Here is a 21,436-nt window from a genome sequence, read left to right on the forward strand (position 1 = left end):
CTGCACATTAAACGGTCCTCACATCTCTTAGCTATAATATAGGCCTAGTATATTAAGCAGAACGCCCATCATCACGTTTTCTTTCTGTTAAAAATCCAGTCTATACACTTACAATTAGCGGTAGAATACTTTATTAAGTACACGGTTTAGCACATTTCGTTCCTCGATCGGTGTATATGATATATGTAAAGTATATAAATATAGATCATTAAGGCACATTTAGGGACACTATGCTTTTGATTGGACCTGCTCTCTCATTGTCTTTTTGTCGTTGCTCTTGCTTGGAATGCTTAAAACTTGTCTAAGTTTGTCTACGATAAAATACGAATACGTCTGCCTAAATTTCCATAGCTACCAATTATAAATAAGAACATTTAGCTTATACGCGGAGTAGGGATTACTGTTAAACAATAATTACAACTGGGTTGTAATAACGGATTTTCGAATGATGGCCGGCTCGCGTCCCTTGGGGGCAGATACCACCTCCGAAGAAACCAGCCAGGGCGATACCATGTCATTGCTGTTGCTGCTGGACGGAAACGGAATGCGGCTGCTGTCCGGATAATTGCTCGGGGTTTTCTGTGCCAAAGATCAAAAGGAGTGTTAAAACGGCCAGTCTAATGGGTCAATGGACTTAAAATGGTTAGTGGAGTGCAGATTGACATGAAAACGAAAATGGCGAGACAGACAACTGCGGCAAGCCGCAGTTCATATACCCTTGCAGATAATAATGGGTTATATGCATATGATTTGGCTAAGCCAAAAGTAAAAAAGTGGTTCCAAATGGGTTCAAATAATTGTAAAACCGAAGTCTGGAAAGCTCATATTACCAAAATATTTAAGCTTATAAATCAGATGACAAAGTATTAACAAATTTGTTTAAAGTTAAAACTTAAAATACTTGTTATACCTTCTGCAAGAGTATAGCAAAACGTTAGTTAATAGTTGAGGCCAGTTTATAGACAGACAGTAAAAGCGTAGACATAAGCTCGGAGGTGCTCAAACCTTTTCACTCGGCGGCGCATCGACTTCGATGTGGTTTTGACTCAGATTTAGATTCTGATTCATCTGCTGGTTGGTTTTCTGCGATTCCAGGCGCTCCTGTTCACTGAGCGTGGAGAAGAGCAAGGTGCCGGCACTGGGCGTCGAGCTGCCCGCCGGTTTGGCAGCAGTTTCGGCTGTGATACTGCCGCTGGCATTGTTGTTTATGATGTTGTTAATGAAAATTTCATTAATGAGTATTTCGGCGGCCGAGGCGTTGCTCAAAGCGGGAGCCACTGACTCCGAGGCGGTCGTGCTAACGGTGGCGGTGGGGCTGCTGGGCGTGCTGATGGTGGTCACACTGGTAAGGGTGGTATTGCACCCGCTTCCGGTATTATTCAGATTCGTCGGCAGCGACGACGGAGGAGTAAGTGGTGCACTGAATCCCGACACAAAGGTGGCATTACTATAGGGTGCAATTCCATTGGTGGTGGTGGTGGTAGTCGTGCTCGAGGTGCTAGAACTGCTGCTACTACCCGTCGACGGCTTCTGTTCCGGTATGCTGAGCGTCAGCTTATCGCCTCCCTATTTTTGTGGTTTAGCAAGCATACATATACAAGCACACGGAAACAACACACGCAGTACCACGGATAAACATTAAGTGCGGACAACGAATGGAAATAAGAACGTATAAACAGAAGGCATGAAACGAGTGCAATGCAGTGGGCTTAAACTGGTTCGCTGGCCAACAACTTACCACTGATATGTAGGTGGCGTTCAGGGAATCCGGTCCATCGCTGTGTGCATGGTTGTTGCTACTGCTGCTGCTGTTGCTGCAGTTCGTGTTGCTCGTGTGCATGTTGCTGCTATGGGCGGCCGGTACGAACATCTGATTGGTAAGCTTGGCGTTGCCTCCGGCACCCAGCTCCTCCTCAACGCGAGCTGCAGGATTTGTTAATTAATATTACATTAGCATTATGCTACAGAGAGAGTGCTTGGTAATTTGTAACCAAAAAAGTTAGTAAACTCACCCTTTAGAATATTGCACTTGATGTTGCCAGGCGGCAGAGCCGTGGTGCTCACATTGGCCAGCTTTACTTGGTTGTTCGGCTTCTCGTTGGCGTTCGAGAGGCGCTTCAGTGTCTCCGTGTTGTGGTCCATGTCGAAGGTCTTGTTGATGGTCACCCTGCCAAAATGTCACACTGTCGTTAGTATATTTCAATATCTAAACATGGGTTACGCTACCTGATACTGTTAGCATCATTAATGGCTTCGTTTGCTAGCACTGATGGGGATGGATCTTTGACAATGGACTTAAGCAATGAGTCTAGCTCTCTATCTTTATCCGACAAGCCGCTCTTAACACTGCACAATGATAGACACAACACAGAAAGACAGGTGAAAAACAAACACAGAAACAGGCAAATTAGTATATCGGGAAGTGAAAGCAATAAATATATCAAGGTACAATGATAGTCTAGATATACAAAAGGTTTACCTGAGCTGGCCGGAGCTAATGGAAGCCTTGCCAAAGCTGCCGTGATGGGAGCTCGTTGCATTTCTAAACGGATTGGTTTCATCGAAGTTCTTCGTGGCGTTTGGTGAGTATGGTGGTGTGTAGTCTGGATCCAGTCTTGAAAAGAAGAGTCACAATTAAAACGGGAACGGAAAGGTAATTCCAGATTAATTACTTACTTAACTGTCAGCCCTGCCGCCTTGCCAATAGATCCTATCTTGCTGTACGCCGGATCCTCGTTGCTGAAGTTCGACTTGAGGGAGTTGCGACCCAGCGAGGCGAAGTTGGCTGCTGCCTGGGAGGAGGAGCTGATGGAACCGCTGCAGGCCGCATCCGGTTCAATAATGGCCGAGTTTTGAATGACAGTAAGCACCGAAGGCGAAGGTGTGACAGTGATGAACTGATCCGTGGAAATGAGCGAGTCGAAGGCATCGTTATTGTTATCGTTGCTGGGAGTTGGAGTCGACACTTGGGAAGATACTAAGGGAGTAGCTGGTGCAGGTGATTGGGTTGCAGCTGCGGCAGCCGCAGCGGCAGCAGCTCGAGCATTGACCGAGGCCACAGCCGACACCGCCGCCTCCTGGGAAGCCTTTTGTCGTTCGCGCAACAGGTGCGACTGCCGACTGGCAAATCGCTGCGATGGTCGTCTCTCAAATTGCACCGTTCTCCTCGCTCGACTCTGCTGCGTGGTCTGGAACTCGGTGCGACCGGAATACCGGAAGCGGGAGCCCATACGGAAGAAATTTTGACGGGCTGAGGGACCCTTAACCGGCGCCCTGAGCCGGAAGAAAGTGTGGTGCTCCACGGCGCACTTCCACAGGTGCTTGCACGCCTTCTCGTTGTATAGTCGGAAGACAAAGGTGTGCTCCTGCTCTCTTCCCTCGTCGTCATCCTCGATCACAATAAGAGTCAGTTTCTTTTTCTTGAAATCCAGCTTGCTGATCTTGGGCCAGAAAAACAGTCCGATTTTCTGATCTCGTTCGAAGACGAGTATACCGGTGGGCGTAAGACCTAGGTGGTATTCGCAGCCATCCTTTCCGAGCACCGTGTGCATGTCAACGCCGTACATGTCCAGCCACTTGGCCTTGTTCAGGAATGCCGTTTCAGCTTGAGCAGGCGTGAGACCCCGACACGTCTTGTACTCGTCTAGTATGGCTATCTCCAGGTCCTCCGTTTGCTCGGGCACAAAACGGAACTCCGAGACGGTGGCGGCGGAGTGCTCCTGGTTGTCGAAGTCGCCCAGCTCAGCTGTGAGTAAAAAAAAAACAATTAGGAAAGAAAAAAAAATACGTGCAATAGCTATAAAATAATACACTTATTTTTCAAGATGATTGAATCCGCCAAATTAAATCAATGTGAAACAAATGAAAATAAGAAAAAACACCTACACTGTAATGCCAAAGCGCAGAGTTCGGTGGCCTTGTCATCCGGACAGTCGAGTCGCCCCTCGAGCAGATCTTGTTTCAGTTGCAAGAAGAACAGGTAGCGGGTCAGCTCTTCGCGCAGTGTATTGGGTTCCGAAGAGTAAAACTTCACCTTCAGCCGGAACGTGTAGGGCGGCCCAACTGCGGGAAAAGGTAAAATAATTAGTATTGTTTAGCCCACGTAATTGGATTCACACATTAACTCACTTTTGACCTGCTTCTTGATGGGCTTGGTGGGATCTAGCCAATGCTTGACATGATTGGCATCCATGAACTGCAGCCCAAAGTAATCCTTCTCGATGATGTCCAGTGCATAGAATACCTGCTCGTACAAAAAGCTGCCCAATGCCTTTTTCTGCAACAGCAAACAGCAAAGTGGGAAAAAATTAATGCTTCCGACGGGGGGCAGGTGTAAATCAATGCGACCCTGAACTAATCACGTCCGCTTAGCGGGTTAAATTATGTGCTGATCAGCAGCAAATTGCTTATTTTTATCACACGGACTGAGGCAATGCAAGCTTACGGAGTGTCTTCGTTAGGGTGGGTCAATAAATAAAATTGTGGAAACCTTTTCTGCTCAGTTTATATTCACTTTGGGCATTGATACACAATTGTTTTGCGCTTGCAGAGTATTTCTTCGACAATGAATTCTCTATTTTAAGGCAATATTATACTGAAGATAATGTTTTTAAATTCATATTTAAAGTTCTATAACATTTACTACATATTTGTAATTTTGTAAAAGATTTGGTAAATTTTATATATAGGTAGCTAAAAGTAGTAGCTCAATTATTACATTAATATTTTTCAATTACGTAAAACTGAAGCACCCTATTAACCAATTTGGCTCTTTATCTCTACCTTGACGGTATTCTCTTATAAGATTCAATCGCATGTTTGCTTGCCTTCCGAAAATTACTGCCAACGGCAGCAGTTTAAAGGGTGAAAGCCAAAAAATCGAAAATGGGCCAAATGTAATTCGATGTGGCTTGTGGCTCTCCTGTACTCACCGATAATTCGATGGAAAGGTCAGTGTTGTCCAGCAGAATGACGCGGCAGTCGATTTTGTTCTTGTTGACCACGATGCGTTGGGGCTTTATTTGCGAACTACCGCCGGAGGCGATGGCACCGCCACCCCCAGCCACGCCCACCGCGGAACTAGTTGCACCGCCGCCACCGCCGCCCCCTCTGGAATTATCCACATAGTTGTTGCGCACCTTGCGACGGCTTAGAAAACGGAGCATTTTTCTGGATTTTGTTGTTTGGTTTTAAACGTGTCTATATATGTGTGTATTATATAGTGCGGGCGCTTCTGTTGTTGTTGCTGTATTCTCTGTGTTGTTTTTATGGAATTGTTGCCAAGGCAGCCGAATGCACCGATAATTCACCTGTGTGCTCACCTCGGCTGGGGAAAAAAGGCAGCGCAGACATCAAAAACCCCTCACACGCACACACGCGCAGCCAACTTGTTCTGGCCAACACACACGTACACTGACTAACTAACACACTTGCACAAGCGATAGACGCCCCCGTTTTAGTTAAGTTTTCCTTTTAGTTATTTCGTTTTTTGTTTTTTTTTTCACTTTTGGTGAGCGGGGCGCTGAGCTGGAGTTGCAGGCCAAAGTGGGCGCTCCTTTCGGGCGGTTTCTTTTCTACGGGTTTTGGCTCGTCGCACCCCCTCCCCCGCGACAAAATCACTGTTAGCCTGGTTTTTGGTTGGCGAAAAAGAGGAGAGAAAAAACAGGCCAGCCAAACACGTTAGTTCCCGCTTCGCAAGGCGACTTTCCGGGTTTTCAATCGCTTCTATTCACACTTTATTTTGCTAGCGGTGCTGCATCGTCCGTTCTCTGTGTTATTTTGTTATTATTTCGGGCTATTTAAGTGCACTTTCGGATATTTTATTTGGTAGAATGTAAGAATGGCCGCAGTAGTTGTTGATTTTATGTTAGCAGTGTGACCAGATATGGCTGAAACACATACACCTAGTAAGCCAGGAAATGGGATTTGTCGCTTTTCGGTATTTCGCTATGACCGCGATATAAAGGGTGAAAAACTACGCTATTCGTTGAGCTAGGACACGAACCACTCCCTTGGCTAGAAAATAGCTAATTCGCCAGTTTCAAATTTAGTCCGTTACACTCTGTTTAAAATTCCTTAAAGAAAATGGAAATAAAGCTTACAATAAATGATAATGAAAAAGTATGGATTAAATGGTTTATTTTCACCAAATTTGTTTTAAGTTCTGCCGGAAATAGTTAAGTTTGTAATTCAAAAGAATGTTTTACTTTTGTATTGCAATCTTAACCAAAGTATGCTGCTACAATTTGATTCTATCACATTAATAATGTTCAAACTATTTAGTTTTTACCAATGCATACGGGAAAATTAAAAACACAATTTAATACTGCACAGATATAAATCTAACCCATGAAAAACTGTGTAATAAGTATTTCTAAATGATGTAGACAAAAGTAAAACAATCCAGCCATATTTTGTATCAAAAGGGAAGCTAAAGATTTAATCATAAACATTTGACTTTCGCCGCTGAACAAGGACCGCACAAAACTTGTTGGCATTTGCGGTCGCGCAATTCTTTAAGTTTAGTACAAGCAACTAAACTGGAAAGAAGTGCACAATAACTGTAAAATAGGAAACACAAGTGGGTTCCGTAGTTGCAGCCGGCATTTGCAAAATCCTTTTTATGGGCAATTTATTCCTTTATTTGTTAGTGGATTTAAGGCCGTTACAGTGTCCACTCCCGCACATCCCAACTTCCCTAACTTCCCCAACTTCCCCAACTTCCGCACCCATTTTCCTCCGATTTACCCTCGATTTTCCTCGACTCCCCATTGGTAGTCGTATTTCGAGTTTAAAGGTAAATGGGAGATTTATCGCCGGCGATTTCCGGTCTACATATATGTGGGTGTGAGTGTAAGTGTGTGTGTAGAGTGGGCGGGGGTGGGGGGTGTTTTAACATCTTGGCTGCGGGCCCTGTTTATATCGGGGTTTTAGTGGGCCCTCGAGAGGTTCGCATTTTGGGCCGAGGGCTTTACAACATTTTGCGCAAAGTTGAAGCCATTGGGCGCCAATTGCATGATTCATTTTCGCTTATTGGCCATTAATTCTCGTTTCGCCCGATTGAGGCCGATACATGTTTGTACATATATGCGCATTTACATTTTTATCGAACGCATTAGATATCCATAAAGGTTGTAATTACACAATTGGCCGTTATAACAAGGCGGATGATTAATTACTGACTAATACCTGAAACCCGATATGTGGTATGGTGTGTGCATCGATGGAATTGGAGTCAACCAGCAGCCCCATATCGCCCATCCATCCATCTATTTAATAACTAGACAGGCGACGATGCAGGTCTTTAGCCATGGCCAATGTCTTAGGTGCCAGCTGCGGCAACTTGAGCAGCCAGTTCCGTAATTATGACAGGCGGCCAAATGCCCCGAACCCCCAGTTTCAGTTCTCAGCTCTCAGTTCTCAGTTCTGAGTTCTTGGTTTCCAGATCCCAGATCCCATATGCCAGATCCCCAGTTTCAGGTCCCGTCTCGATTTTCCCGGCCGCAGGGGTGTGGCAACAATTAACAAATGGCTTGCGTTGCCATTGCCATTGACCAAAATAGACATGTTTGCAAAGGGTTACATACATACACAATCGTAGGCAAAACGCACAATGCACTTGAACAAATATTTTTGAAAGTATCAATACATTAGGACACACACTAGGTACTTTAATCATTAATAAGGACAAAAGTAATCCTAGTTTGTCTGATATTTTCCTTTTATACGAAATCACTGATCAAATTAATATTCTTTCTCAACTATGATACAATACTTTATGGGAACCACAATCAAGAGAAGTTAGAATATTTAGACCAATATTTTTATTCCCCGGTTGGCAGGATAATATAATTGTATATAAATATAATACACAAATGTGTCATTGTATAAATGATCTTTTATATGCTCTTAATTTCATTACAGTTGATGCATAAATTGCGTTCAACTGCAGTGTCCTCAGAAGTCGTTCCCATTAGCCTTTTGGTTCAATAAATTCAGGAAGGTGTAGCTCGAATTTAGGCCTCTTATTTCTCCCTGTACCAAATGTGGCCTTTTGTATTGTCTTAACGATAATGGCAAGTCGTGGGTATGTAATACGAGGTGGGCAAATATTTGCGTCCGTTTGAGTGAGTGCGTGGTGCGGTGGTGCTGAGGGGTGCAAGTGGTGCGAGTGGCGCGATGAGGTGGTGCAGTGAGCAACAAAGGCAGAGGCAAAGGTAAACTATTATATTTATATGGTCGTCTGCGGATGTGGATGCTGCTACTCGTACAGCCCAACGCCCAACTGTCTGCGCACTTATCTGCAGCTGAGTGGAAAATAAATTCCTTTTAATTAAAACCGCAGCACAGCTCGTGATTTAAACGGCTCACGGCTCAGCCAGAATCAGCGGAAAAAGCTGAATCCGAATCCGAATCCGAATCCCAATCTGAATCAGAAGCGCTGTGCAAATTTATTGGCTTCCATCCATAAATCAGCGGATGACCGACCAAGAGGTGAATTCGATTTAATTAAATAGAAAAATGTTTTGTTGTTTACTCGCCTGATGGGCAAGCGCTAACAAACTGCGAAACTGCGAAGATTCGAAGCTATGAAGCTGAGGAACCCTTGCCCATCGAATGACTGGGAATTCCAAGTTTCCAGTAATTGGCTACTTAAGGTCCTTCGATTGGGGACAAGGACACCAGGACACCGGGACATCGGGACAAGCAGCCAGTCTGGGGACGAGTGCAATAAAAAACATCCTCGTGTTGTAAAATTTTATGTGTGATTGTGTGTCGCTTTACGATATCCTCCTGGCATCCAGCCTGCTCCTTTTCCAACTCCCCCTCCTTCTGCTCCTCTCAAGTTCCGCCCATGACCAGGACTCGTTACTGTCCGGAGACAGATACGGCGGACTCGGAGTGGGCGGCCGAAGTGGGGCGTGGTCGGTGGCCAAATAGGTGGCTTCGGTGGGTGAGTCTGTGAATCGGTGAATGGGTGGACGAGTGGGTGGCGACATTTGTTGTCTCAGCGAATTTCGAGCGGCAGAACGATGCGATTGCCGTTACCTGCTCACCTACGCCCTGGGGGAATATTTCACGGCTATTTGGCAAGTCAACAGCTTGTTTTATTTTGGCATGTAATTTTCGATGAGTATTTTTATGACTGAAAGGCGACAAAAGCCAAAATCAATTGGAAATCAATGTTGCAGTAGTTTTCGCTGCTTTCGTTTTCACTTGCAGCTTACAGGCGTAATTACTGAAAATCATATCAGTGGGAATTTTCATTACATAATTGGAAAACAAAATAAAGAGAAAAACCCTGAAATAGCAGCAAATAAGGCTTAAAACACAAAAAAAAATATTTTAATTAATAAATAAAAATGTATTAATCAATGATTTAAGTATGTGAATAACCTTTAGCTCTATATGTATATTAGTTGTAATGAATATTTCGTTTTGATCGATTTTCCCAATTTACTTACAGAAATGTTTCAAAATAAATTGTCATATAATTTTTAATGAAAGAGTTTTTATGAAAGAGTTTAACTCTTAATTAACTGCAATTTCTATGACAAAATCAAAAGTTAACCAATTTCGCAATCCTTTCCAGCCAAAATAAAAAGTAATAAGGCTTACATAAAGCTGCTGGGAATGAAAAATAGCCTGCGCGGTAGGGTGATATTTTAAATAACGCACAATTTATTTTATTTTATATTCAATTTAAAAAGTGTCAACTTTCTTCCTCATTTTGGGCGAATTTTTGTGTGGCTTGTGCGTCGACCTTCTGTCCATATAAAAAGCCCATATGAAACGCATAAAAAAAGTTATTTATGCCCCGCGGTCGGTCGCTTTTGTTGCAGTGCGTCAGGAGGAAATCGCTCCCCGATTTTCCACCATTTCCTCTCACTCTCAATTTTCCACGGCGGTGACAAAAAGGCTAGAGGCCTTTTCCGCAACTCTTTCGCTTTCGCCTTGGCCGGTGAGGTCGAAAAGTTTCGCAGCATTGCAACAATTAAAAGTGGCACAAGGGTCATTCAAACAATTGCCCATTGTTGTTTTCGGGGCAGAAGTCCACTCGGAGGGTTGGGCCATTTAATTTATGCCACTAATTACTTTAAGAGCTTTGTGGCCGCTGCAATCCTGCAGATTGCGTTCCCTTGTATAAGATTTTCCAGCCCATTATGTACGCCCCAAGGTTCCATTCCATCCCATCCCATCCCCCGGCATTCATCCATTCGACTCCAAATGGAAAACGGGAGGGCGCTGTCCAAAGCCAAATAATATGCAAATTAGAATTATATTCAAACAGTTTTTTCTATGCCACTAGGTGAACGAAACTAAGCCAAAACTTTTACAACATCTTTCGTTTTGCTTCACTGTCTGCGGCTTTGCTGCCTCAAATGACTTTTGCCAACTTACCGAGCTATCCGTACCCATCATACGCTCAAAAAAGGAGGCAAACTTCCAAAGGTTTTTCAGGCTATTTACACTCAAGAGTTTCTGGACATCCAGACATCCGGACATCTGGTCCGGGTATCTCTGCTATATCTCGCACTTTTCGACCGCCCCAAACAAAAAGCCATCTGAGCATCAGATGCCGCCCTCGGCGGCAATAAAGCTGCTAAACTATAACCAAAGCGGCAACTTTAAACTGTAGTTTATTTTATTGACGTGTTCTTATAGTCCTGACAGGGACCTTGACATGTGATTTGCCTTAATTACAGTGGGAGGGTCCCGGGAAAAGATCTTTATCGGGGGGCAACACTAAGAACGAAAATACCCAGAAGTAAAAAGATTTATTTAATATTTATATTAAATATTATACAGATTTATCTCGTACAGCTGGCTGAACTGTTTTTGCAACAGCAATTCAACTTAATTTATTTGCCATCTTTTGTTTGATAGAAATCAGTATTATTGAATACAAATACTCCAATATTTGCTTGCCACTTCAGCAATTTAAATAACTTTATTGCAGTAAATTAGTTTATATTAACCATTATTTTGGATTACGCTAATTTAAACAAAATTTGATTTCAAATAAGTAATGTTTTACGGTTTGAACATAGTTCATGTGCTAGAAAATCCAAGAATCTGAGCTAACTTTCCACCATATTTATCCCCAGTGCAGCTGCCCCGTGGCCACATAAATCTCACCTCCGGCTGAGACGCACACCCACATCCTTGGAAGGCGGCCAGGATGAAGCTCATCATCGATGTGCAATATTCTGCTTATCATGCGCTTTTTGCCCGAGAACACACAAACAGAATTACATGGCTATAACGAGTGGCACTGGCACTGGAAGAAGTGCTCGAGGAAAAAGTGGGACCATTGAGCATCACAATTTGCTGATTGCTCGAGTTTTGCTCGATGGGAAATGAAAACCGAAACCGAAACTCATTTAAATCAATATTTTGTTGGGCACGTATGCAGTTGTATTTGTAGTTGTAGTTGTAGTCGTAGTGGCAGTTGTCCGGTCCGGAAGATGATGTGTGGATCGGACGGGGAATCCCCGGACTCAGCACAATTGTCGGACTTTTGGCCTAGGCGTTGTCCTTGTGTCCTTGTGTCTTTGGGTCTTTGTGTCTTTGTGTCTTTCTGACCAGATGAACAGATGACCACCGCAAAACCCCAGCCAGATGACGCCTGCATGCAAATGTCCCGAAATACAACACACACGCAATTATATTTGCCTTAGGTCGGCATTAGTTCGGAGCGTAGCCCGGAATCCGGAATTGGGAATCCCGGATACGGATATGGACTCGCCGCTGGCCTGCTGCTAAGAGTCATTTCCGCTTCCTTTACGGGCGACAGGCTACTACTGTTTTTCATATACGAGTATGCCGAATGCTTCATGTGTGCGGTGTGCGGTCTGCGGTGATTGTTGCGACATCTATTCGATCGAAATGGGATTGTCGAGAGTGGACTGGATTGAAGATGGCCTGACAGCGGAGTGATAGAAGATACTTGCACACACTACACAGTCCATTTCCCACACTCACTCTCACACTCACTCTCGCACTCACACTCATACTATACGAATCGGAGAGTCAGTCAATTATTTGGGCCAAATATTTGCCACTGACTTGACATATTTCTCCACTTTGCGAAGAGTGCCGGGCGATAAGCACTCGACAGAATCATCTCCTGGCTGTCGGTGATACTCGTAGTGTTTCAGCCAATGTAAATAGTCACAAGTATAAAACTTCATAAATTGGCAAGGCAAAGGGTGGGCCGATCGGATGGCAAAGTGCTTGGGAAGCGATGGAAACTTCTGATTCGTGGGATGATTGCATCTTTAAATGCGAAAACCCTCGTTTCTTGGGCGAAATGAAAGGCAAAGGCTTATTTCTTTAAAGGGTTATTGGGTCCGTCCTGTTGTTCATTATTTGTATTAGTACATTTTGTCAAGATATGTATCGATTATATCAGAACTGGAAGAAGTTCCAACAAATAATGGTTGTCAGAAGAAGAATATACTAGTTTCTGGTGCCAAAAACCATAAAAACAACCATAAGAACTTTTGTCAAAACTCCCGGAAATAGAACTATTGAAATCACTCCCCATTTTCGACAGCAGCTTTCAATTCACGTACTTAAATGCCAGCCTCATCGCTCGTTTACATGAAAGAATACTGTGCTCCTTTGTGGCTCTTTCATTACATCCTCCGCAGGACTCCTGCAGGACTCCCCCCGGGTGAATGTCTTGCCCAAGGAGAACATCCTGGCTGCGTTTTTTCCATTCCCTTTGAAGGAGGACGTCTGATATCTTGTGCATTCAACTCGGTTACTACGCACTTATCTCATCTCCGTAACTGTGCATAGAATTTTGACAGACAATTAGCAGTGGAGCGATGGCAACGTTTCTTCTTTGACTCCCGGATGGTATGGGAAACCATACCCATACCCATACCTAAACCCAAAACCTTCACCTACATCATCTCAGTTTGTGGATCTGCTGCACAGTTTTATGGGTGTTTTTCTTTTTATTGTCCTACGCATTTTCTATGACATTTTTGACGCTTACGATTTGAACATTGTCTTAATTGCTGCTTTATGATGTGTGCTCTCAAATGACACGCAGCATTTGCCAACCCAACGTATTCCGTGATTATGATTTAGTTCAGCAAACTGGTAGGAAACTCGAGGAGTTTTGGGGGGAGAATGGGCTCTGGAGGCGCCATAAAGATTAAACGCAAGTGTAGTAACAAAGATTGTTGCTTTTGGCACCCGTCAGTCCGCCATAAAACAAGTCTCTCACCCAGTTGAGTTCACATATCAAGAGTGTGAAGTTCTTTAAATATTTGCCGGGTGGCATCAAATATTTACAATGTGTAGCATGTGTGGCAATTGTCAGCCGAAACGGTTGTAAACGGGATATAACTTTGTTATTGATTTGCCAATTGTCTGAATATAAATTTCGAAAAGAGGATTGACTTTGGTGGTGTCTTGGAAATAGTAAAAGAAAATTGTTGGCTTCGGTTGCAGATAGGAAGAAAAGGAAGTATTAGGGAAATGGACTAGAATTTTTAGATACTTTTTAATATGTTCCAGCACATTTTCCTGCCTAAATGCATACTCGTAGTATAAAATCAATCCTCATTTATGATCCAATGAAATCTGTTCTATTCTAGCTTAATCATAATTGATTCAATTTAGCAGTTAGCCGTATGATGGATTGCCTTCTCCGAATGCAAAAATTCAATCTACAAGTCTCGGCGCCGCACTCACACATATTTACGCAAATGAATGACTTGGACAGGATTAGGGGATTGGGATTGGGATTCGGATTGGCTGTGGGATTGGGGCTAGGAACGGGGATGGGAATGGGAACGGGAGATTGGCTGGAGGTGGATGGTTCCAGTCAATTACCCGCAGCGCATGCATCTAAATCAAAGGCCACAAAGGCAATCGCAATCGCCCGGGCTTAGCAGTCCGGAATCCGGAGCCATTCCTCACCTGCTGCCGCTGCTGGCGCTGCTGCTCCTATCTGGATGAAATTTATAGAAACCATTTGTATTTACGTACCCAAACGGCGATATGTTGGTATTTGTGCATTTGTGTTCGCATGAAAGAGTCGTATATTTAAAATTTGCATTTCAACATAAAATTATTTGGGAAGATTTTAATGACAAATTATGGGCGCGTAAATTATGGTGCTGGGTGCTGGTGCTTCACCCTTAGCCGGCGTACCTTTCTCCTTTCTCCTATTTATATTTATATTTATATCGTAAAGGCGCTCATACAGATACGTCCCACCCACGTTGCCAAAATGGCAATAAAAATATTTCGCTACAGATCTTATTCAGCTTTATTTCGCCATTTTTATTTGTTTTCGCGTTGTGGAGTTATGTGTGTGTGGGTCGTATTAGGGGGCTGCCCCCAGCCTCCTCCTCCTCCTGGCATTGCTATATTTGTTTTCTTACCCGACGCTTCGCTTTTTTTTACACATTTTGCAGCGTTGTTGGCGAAAAAGCGCTTTTATACGAGTACGTATGCACGGGTATGCTCTGTATCTTTCCGCTTGCCTGGCACTTATCCTGGGGGTCCTGCTGGTCCTGGCTTCGCAGGATGCCTTCGTGCCTCCACGGTTTTCACTGTTTCCACCGTTGCCACTGTTTCCAAGAGGAAGCCAGGACTCAGGCCGTGCTCACCTTGCGATTTGTTTTTAAAAGCCGCTCAGCTGTGGCTCAAACAACTTTCTGCTGCCTTTGTTAAAACAATAAAATTATTATTATTGCTCCACATGTTGGAATTCGAGGACTTAAAATGTTGTTTCGCTCCTGTCCTTTTGCCCCTTCCCATCCAGCCAGCCATCCATCCATCCATCCATCCACCCACTCGGAAACCCTCTGAAATTGGGTCTATCTCTGACTGGCTTCCTTGTGCCTTATAATCATCGTTCATCATTCCTGTTGGTCGCGCGCCTTGGGAATTTGTCATGCAATTTATTCCTTTTCTTGCGCCACTTTGGCAACAATTTTATGTCATTTGTTGATTGTGTAAATTTCGCGTTTAGCCGGTGAGCCATTCCTTTCGAATCCCTTCGTCCACGTTCTCCTCCTCCTCCTCCTCGTCCTCGGGTCTTGGATTCGAAAGGTGCTAAAGGATTTTATGTTCGGCCTAACCGTGGCTTATTCGCGTTTTTAGTAGACCGGCCAGCTACTTATGGTCGCGATGTCCTCTCCCGACTCCTGGCTACATAAAAAATGATTTACTATATGGCGGGTCTCCCTTTATGACAAGTCGTAAATTGCATTTTATGTCGCATGGTGGCGGGCTTTTTGTCTTTTCCTCATCCACATCCACATCCCCATCCCCATCTCCATTCCAATCCTCCAGAACTAGAACCTCAGCGAACCAAAAGCTCCTCCCTTTTTGGCGCTCGCACTTTTATTCGTTTGTATATTTGTTAATTAAGATTGAGAACGATGTGCGGCAACTGCACACAGAAATGGCCAATTATGCAGCGTGTTTGCATCTGCATTTGCATTTGCATTTGCAATTTGCAACAGCAACAGCAACGATGCCAACTGCAACTAGCCAAGTCGGTCTAATCCGCGACCTTTCTTAGCCTCGAGTTGGGCGAAGCTGGCAGCTAGCTTATTTTAATTAGACTCTGTCCCAGGATCTGGGCACAAAAGTGGAAAGTGGAAAGGAGGCTGTGGCTGATGCTGATGCTGTGGGTGTGGCAGGGGCGAACACCAAAAATATTCTAATGGGGGTTTCCATTCGAGTATCTGGCTCATTTTATAGATATTGCGGTCCACCTCTGGTGCTTGGCATTTCACAGCTGGGCGAGTAAAATCCAGAAGACCAAAACTCAATTAGGACCTTTTTGAGGCTGACATTTTTATCAAGGCTTAAGAAATTCGGTAGCTCTGAACTGTTACACAGCTCATAAAATATTTAATATTTGATAAAGTTGTCTTGCAAAACTTTAAATAAGCCAAGGGGACACGTTATGTTTTCATATAAAATATTCGAGTAAATGTAATGTAGATGTCAGATTTGGTAGGCTTTTGGCAACTTTACTTAAGGTAGTCACAATTTATATGTACAATGTTGTTTGCATCTATGAATTTAATGAAAATGTATTTTTTAATTGTAGCATTTTGAAAATTGTCAATTGAAACCCCCTTAGATTTGCCACTGGCTAAGTGCAAATGTGCTACCTTCCGCTGCGGAAATAGCATCTCCTTGAGGAGTCCTCCAGCACCACCTGCCACGCCCTCCCACTCACGCCCACTTGCAGCGTGTACTTAGATGCAGGTATTTGCCTTCGCATCTGTAAATACACACACGAGTATCTGTATCTGTATCTGTTTCTGTGTATGTTACTGCTTCTGCTGCTGTTTCTGTTTTTTAGCAGCATCTGAATCTGGGCATCTGTAACTGGGCTTCTTCGAGGATGCGGTGGCGCTTGTGGTTTGCGGTTCACCGTCGCCTGCTTATGGAAAATGGAAAATGCCAGCGAAAGAAGCCTTTCCGCCAAGAGATTACGAAACGTGTCACAAGTGCAGTCTGCACCTGTTTGAAGTTATGTTTAGAATGGCAGCGGACCCTGTGCGCCGCCTAATGAGTGGAATTAGAATTCAACATATGGCAAAAAAGTCACGTTTTCTGAAATTAATGATTTGGGGCGACTGCGTCATCCTCATTGCCTCTGACAGACACTTGACGTCGGCATTCGTTGGATGCCCGCTCCCAATTGGCCCATTATCTGCAAAGCTGAGAAAGAACCTATAAGCTTGTATGAAATAAAGATGGAATTTTAAAAGATTTAACTGTGTAAGCGATAATTTATATGTATTACTTGCAGGCATTTAGTGAATAATACGATAAATAATACAACGTTTATTTAAATTGAACTCAAATTAACAAAACCAATATAACACTGGAGCTAAGGCAGCTAGGTAAGCTTTTTATTTATTTTAAAAGACGTTGTATGTACACATATTGTTTTCTCAAAGTGTACTCATAGTACCTTAATAATGAGATGCATTACGTTCCTTTTGAGGGACATTGATTAATTCTTGCATCATCTGTGCGAGGCAGTTATTTTTTCACCTTTGCGGCCTATTCAGAATAGAAACTTAATTTATGACTCAAAAACGTTATTGGCACAAAGCACTCTCTATTGTGGCAAAATTTATTGAATGAACGTGTTCACCATTAAGGAGTGCTGAAGTCAATAACCAAATTAGATCATATTAGGCCCAAATTTAGCTATCAAGCGGATCAAACATAACCGGAAACTAGACGAATGTCAAAACTTGTCCCATACATATCAATAAGATCCATAAATTTATAATCTGCCTACACTGCTTCGTTTCATAGCCCTTTAATGATGAAGTGCGATCATAAATTTTAATCCCTTGAAAAAGCCTCAAACCTGATTGAATGTAAGCTCAATTAAGATATTCCATTCGATTTGGGTGTTAACTTTTGGCGTTGTTTGGACTCAATTCAAAAGTCAAACAAGATGTAATTTGGTGCCATATAACAGTTTGCTTTCCTGGCTCCAATTCTTACAATATGAAGCTGAGATTATGAAAAATACATAATTTAATTAAGTAAAGTTCTAGCCTAAATAACTCACTTTGCCTTTTTCTCCTTCTAAATTCAGAGGTTAAGGCCTCACTCCTAACTCACTAATCTACATGTGTGCAATCAGACAAATAAATCCACTTTCGTGTCACCTGCCGAAATCAATTTCTAATAAATAGTGTGTTTCTCAGATTAAAACTATTCCAAATCTATCTGGCAGATACACATGGTCGTGAGTGGTTTGGAAACACGCACACAGCCGCACCGAATAAAGAAATATGAGTATGCAAATAGGCTTAAAGCGCACAATCGCAATCAAAAACGACAAGAACAATAACTAACGTAGCGGTAAAGTGTTTAGACACGCAATGTCAATAAAGTATCTTATCTGCCGAGCATACGTTGAGCGGGCGATGGATACGGATACGATACTCGCATACTCGGATACTCGCATACTCGGATACAAGCGCTCTTTCCCATTTAGAATCTCATATAAGGCACGACATCGGCGGCATTCTTTTTTCCCCACTTTTTTCGAGGGCGGCAGCTGGTGGGGGAAACTCATTCAATAATGCGTGCCTACGAATTCTGATTATATATCGCACGGGTCGAGCGCAGAACAAAAACCAAAACAATGTCAAAGGGTTCGGTTTCTGTGGCTGGCAGTCGGCTTTACCTCCGAGCTTGCGTGATGCACTGGGAGAAACAACCACATATACTAATGAGAATTTATAGAAAATAAGTTATATAATATTTAGAAAGGAATTAAAAAAGTTAGGGTTTTAAGAAAGTTATGAAATAAAGATAAATAGAGATAAATGTTTTAAACATGGCTTTATGTAGCTCCTTAACTTAACGACTTAGAGGAATTTCATAGAATGCGATACTGTAGTTTATTGCGGTGTACCGCGTATTTATGTGAATGGAGGAGCGTTTGCGTTTGTGGCAGTGATCTTTGCATGTTTGAAAAACATTTTAGCATGCAGGGCGTGGCAAGTGCGTAGCAGACATACCTACTAACAAACCAGGCTAGAACCCAGAGCAGATATACACATGCATGGATGAGAGACGGATTCTCCTGCAAACGGACATATAGACAGAGCGACAGAGGGACAGACAGACAGCGGGTCGAAAATTGCAAATTGAAATGTTACAGTTAAGCACGTATTTGGCCATGGAGCCATGGAGCCCTGGGCTCCGTGTGCGTTTGTTCTGAGCGTTAAATCGATGCGATGTATAGATTTCGGCGGAATACTCTCCTGGCGAAAGCGGAATCTATTCCCCATAAACGCTAATGAGCCGCAACACGGCATTATCGCGGATGTGGATGTGGCCGAGAGAGATGCAGATACCCTCAAAGAGCTTAGAGATCTAGCTACAAGGTCAGCTCCAATTGGAGAACTCATTCGGTATGCAGTTCCATCGATTCAATAACTCAGTCAAACGTGTGATTTCCATGCTAATTGATTGCATGTTTATGGATTGGTTGTCCTCCCACCGAATTAGACTTGAATTGGGCTTACATGCCCGTGCCCCGCTCCTTTGATATGCTAATTTTAATGGCCAAATAATCGCATGTATCTAACTTGTAAGAGCCTAATAAATTGATTAAATTCTTTGGCTTTTATTAGGAAGTTGTCATTAAGTCATCGGTGCGATGCTGCCATTAATTGCTGCCTTCGACAAGCAATTCGTTAGCCAGATACAACGCGCAAACACGCCGAAAAACGCCGGATGAGTTGGAAAACAAAGCCAACATTTGGCATGCTCGTATGTAAATTAGTCAGAAACACAAAGTCGCAGACACTCCTCCAGCGATTGGTATAATAAATGTTTGAGCCGAGAGTAAAACACATGTAAGGCATGTGGAAATGGGATTTTAAACGCTTAAGTCGAAGTAGCTGAGCTGCTTTTGCCCCCGGTCTCCCGGTCTACCGGTCTCCAGTTCTCCATCTGCCCAGTTTTGCATAGATATCCCCGAAGTGCGGGTATCTTAGATGCTGATGAGACCCATGACGAATGCCCGGCAAATGCAAATGTAAATGCGAATGGAAACGCTCACAGCTCACAATACACAATGGACTTGAGTTTCCAAGGAATCGCCCCCGAGTATCGCTTGCAGTTGTTCCTGCCCCATCTATTCAGTTCTATTTCATCCCATAGAGCACGCGATCCATTAGCCACACAGATGTATCTCTTGCTGCGGTTTGTTTACGTGGCGCAGATACATCTCGCTATTTTTACATTGCATCCCGCATAACTCCGTTCAATTTCTAAACATTCCGTGTATTTCTTCTTAATTTGCTCGTTGCTCTTCTTTTTATTGAACAGCAACGGCGGGGCAGTCAGGGAATATTTATTGATGATATGACCACACCTATTTTATGGGCCTGCTCCCAGTTTTCTCAGTCGCTGCCAAAAATAGCCACAAATCCCTGGTGCTAAGTCCAAAATAAAAGCCAAGTCGGTGGGAAGTGGAAAATGTGACTGCGGCTACGGCAGCAGATTGCTACTTGTGCACTCGAGAAAACACCTTAAAATGATCAACAAATTTAACTAGGATTAAAAAGGAAAGGCGTAAGACTAAACAAAATAAGAAACAAAGAGGTTAAATTGCTTTGAATTTTACAATTTGTGTTCCCACGATCAATGCTTATGAAGTGCAGTTTTATTTGAAATTATCCAAACACATTGACAGGAAAAATTGGTTTCAATTTATGGGTAAGCATGACTAACAATAAATTATAGTTTAGCGTTCCACTGCTGTATTTCCTAATTAACTATTTCTAAATCCTATTTTCGGACTCCTTTTTCCCCCCAGTGTATTGGAAGAGGACTTCTGGGAGTGGGCGGTGGTGGGAGTTGGGAGTGCTGGCGACTGGGGCTGAGTGCACTGCCATCTCACTTGAGAATTCTCACACCTCGTGGCTGTCAGTCCAGGTTTTTCGGGATATTTGGGAGTCGGTTTATCTTGGGGGATGCGGCGCGGCGCATTCACGTGCCAGGCTTTTGATCTGTTTAGCATTCCGTGGCACATCGGAAAGTCGTAACTATTGACAAGATCTGGAGCACCACCGAACTGCCAGGTCAATGGAGAGAAATGGCTGGGAGTCGAATGCATTTCATGCGGCACTCGTGTATTTGTTTGCATTAATTTGTATATGTTACTTTAACGATTTAATGCCCAGCACGGCACCGACCCGACGCAGATTCCATAGAATCGGGCAGGGGAATCGATTGGAGCCCAGGCACCGGCACCGGCACCGAATGGGCACCCAATGGAGTTCGATCCCCCATTCTCCTTTCTCCATTCCCCAATCCCAGGTGACTGCACTCGGCGGGGATTTCGCTCTGGCTTTTTGGTTTGGTTTTGGCCGGGCGCAAATTGCTCGGGCGCTTCTTTACTACTTCCTTTCCATATCAAATTGTGTGGATATTGCGCATCAATCACTTGATAAAGAACAACAATGCAGCACTCGCATGATGAATAACATCTGCTCTGGTCGAATCTGAAATCTGAATTAAGGCGCAATGTTGTGCCGCAAATATATTGTATGTCCGCCCATATGTATATACTCGTATACCTCCAAACTTGTGTGTGTTCGGGGAGTTTATGGAAATCCACTTGAAAAGCCGCACAGACTTATGGACTTGTTTCGTCAAAGAATAAACACATTGATTGATAAGTGAATAATTCCGGCGAGCAAATATTGTTCGATTTAATTAATTTCCAATTGGCTGTCTAGGGGCTTATTATTCATCGCGAAGGCTCATTTCCGACAGGCCTTGCTTTCCTCTGCTGGAAAAATATTTAACTTGGCTTTAATTTGCTGTGTACCAAGGTGTGATTTTTCTTAATAGGTAGCGGATGCACGCAGGAAATACAAATTTAAACAAAAATAAT

The 21,436-nt window shown here is 43.3% G+C and overlaps 1 protein-coding gene across 3 annotated transcripts in view; it reads right to left on the reverse strand.

The window, feature by feature from the left end:
• LOC6536966 (band 4.1-like protein 5) overlaps positions 1-5,888 on the reverse strand; it is a 6,191-nt gene extending 303 nt beyond the window's left edge. The window contains exons 1-10 of one of the 3 annotated variants that reach the window (XM_002097499.4): positions 4,932-5,887; positions 4,129-4,276; positions 3,886-4,062; positions 2,677-3,745; positions 2,480-2,614; positions 2,227-2,346; positions 2,013-2,167; positions 1,739-1,923; positions 1,006-1,566; positions 1-579 (exon numbers count right to left, since the gene is read on the reverse strand). The exon at positions 1-579 is cut by the window's left edge and continues 303 nt beyond it. In XM_002097499.4, the coding sequence (XP_002097535.1) occupies positions 415-579; positions 1,006-1,566; positions 1,739-1,923; positions 2,013-2,167; positions 2,227-2,346; positions 2,480-2,614; positions 2,677-3,745; positions 3,886-4,062; positions 4,129-4,276; positions 4,932-5,165 (2,949 nt within the window). In that variant the 5' untranslated portion in view covers positions 5,166-5,887 and the 3' untranslated portion in view covers positions 1-414. Of the gene's footprint in view, positions 580-1,005; positions 1,567-1,738; positions 1,924-2,012; positions 2,168-2,226; positions 2,347-2,479; positions 2,615-2,676; positions 3,746-3,885; positions 4,063-4,128; positions 4,277-4,931 lie in introns of all 3 variants that reach the window. The other 2 variants (XM_015192546.3, XM_015192547.3) reach the window with 2 other exon arrangements.
• Between the last annotated feature and the right edge of the window lie 15,548 nt (positions 5,889-21,436).

The sequence above is a fragment of the Drosophila yakuba genome, chromosome 3R (assembly GCF_016746365.2).
Source record: "Drosophila yakuba strain Tai18E2 chromosome 3R, Prin_Dyak_Tai18E2_2.1, whole genome shotgun sequence".
NCBI lineage: Eukaryota > Metazoa > Arthropoda > Insecta > Diptera > Drosophilidae > Drosophila > Drosophila yakuba.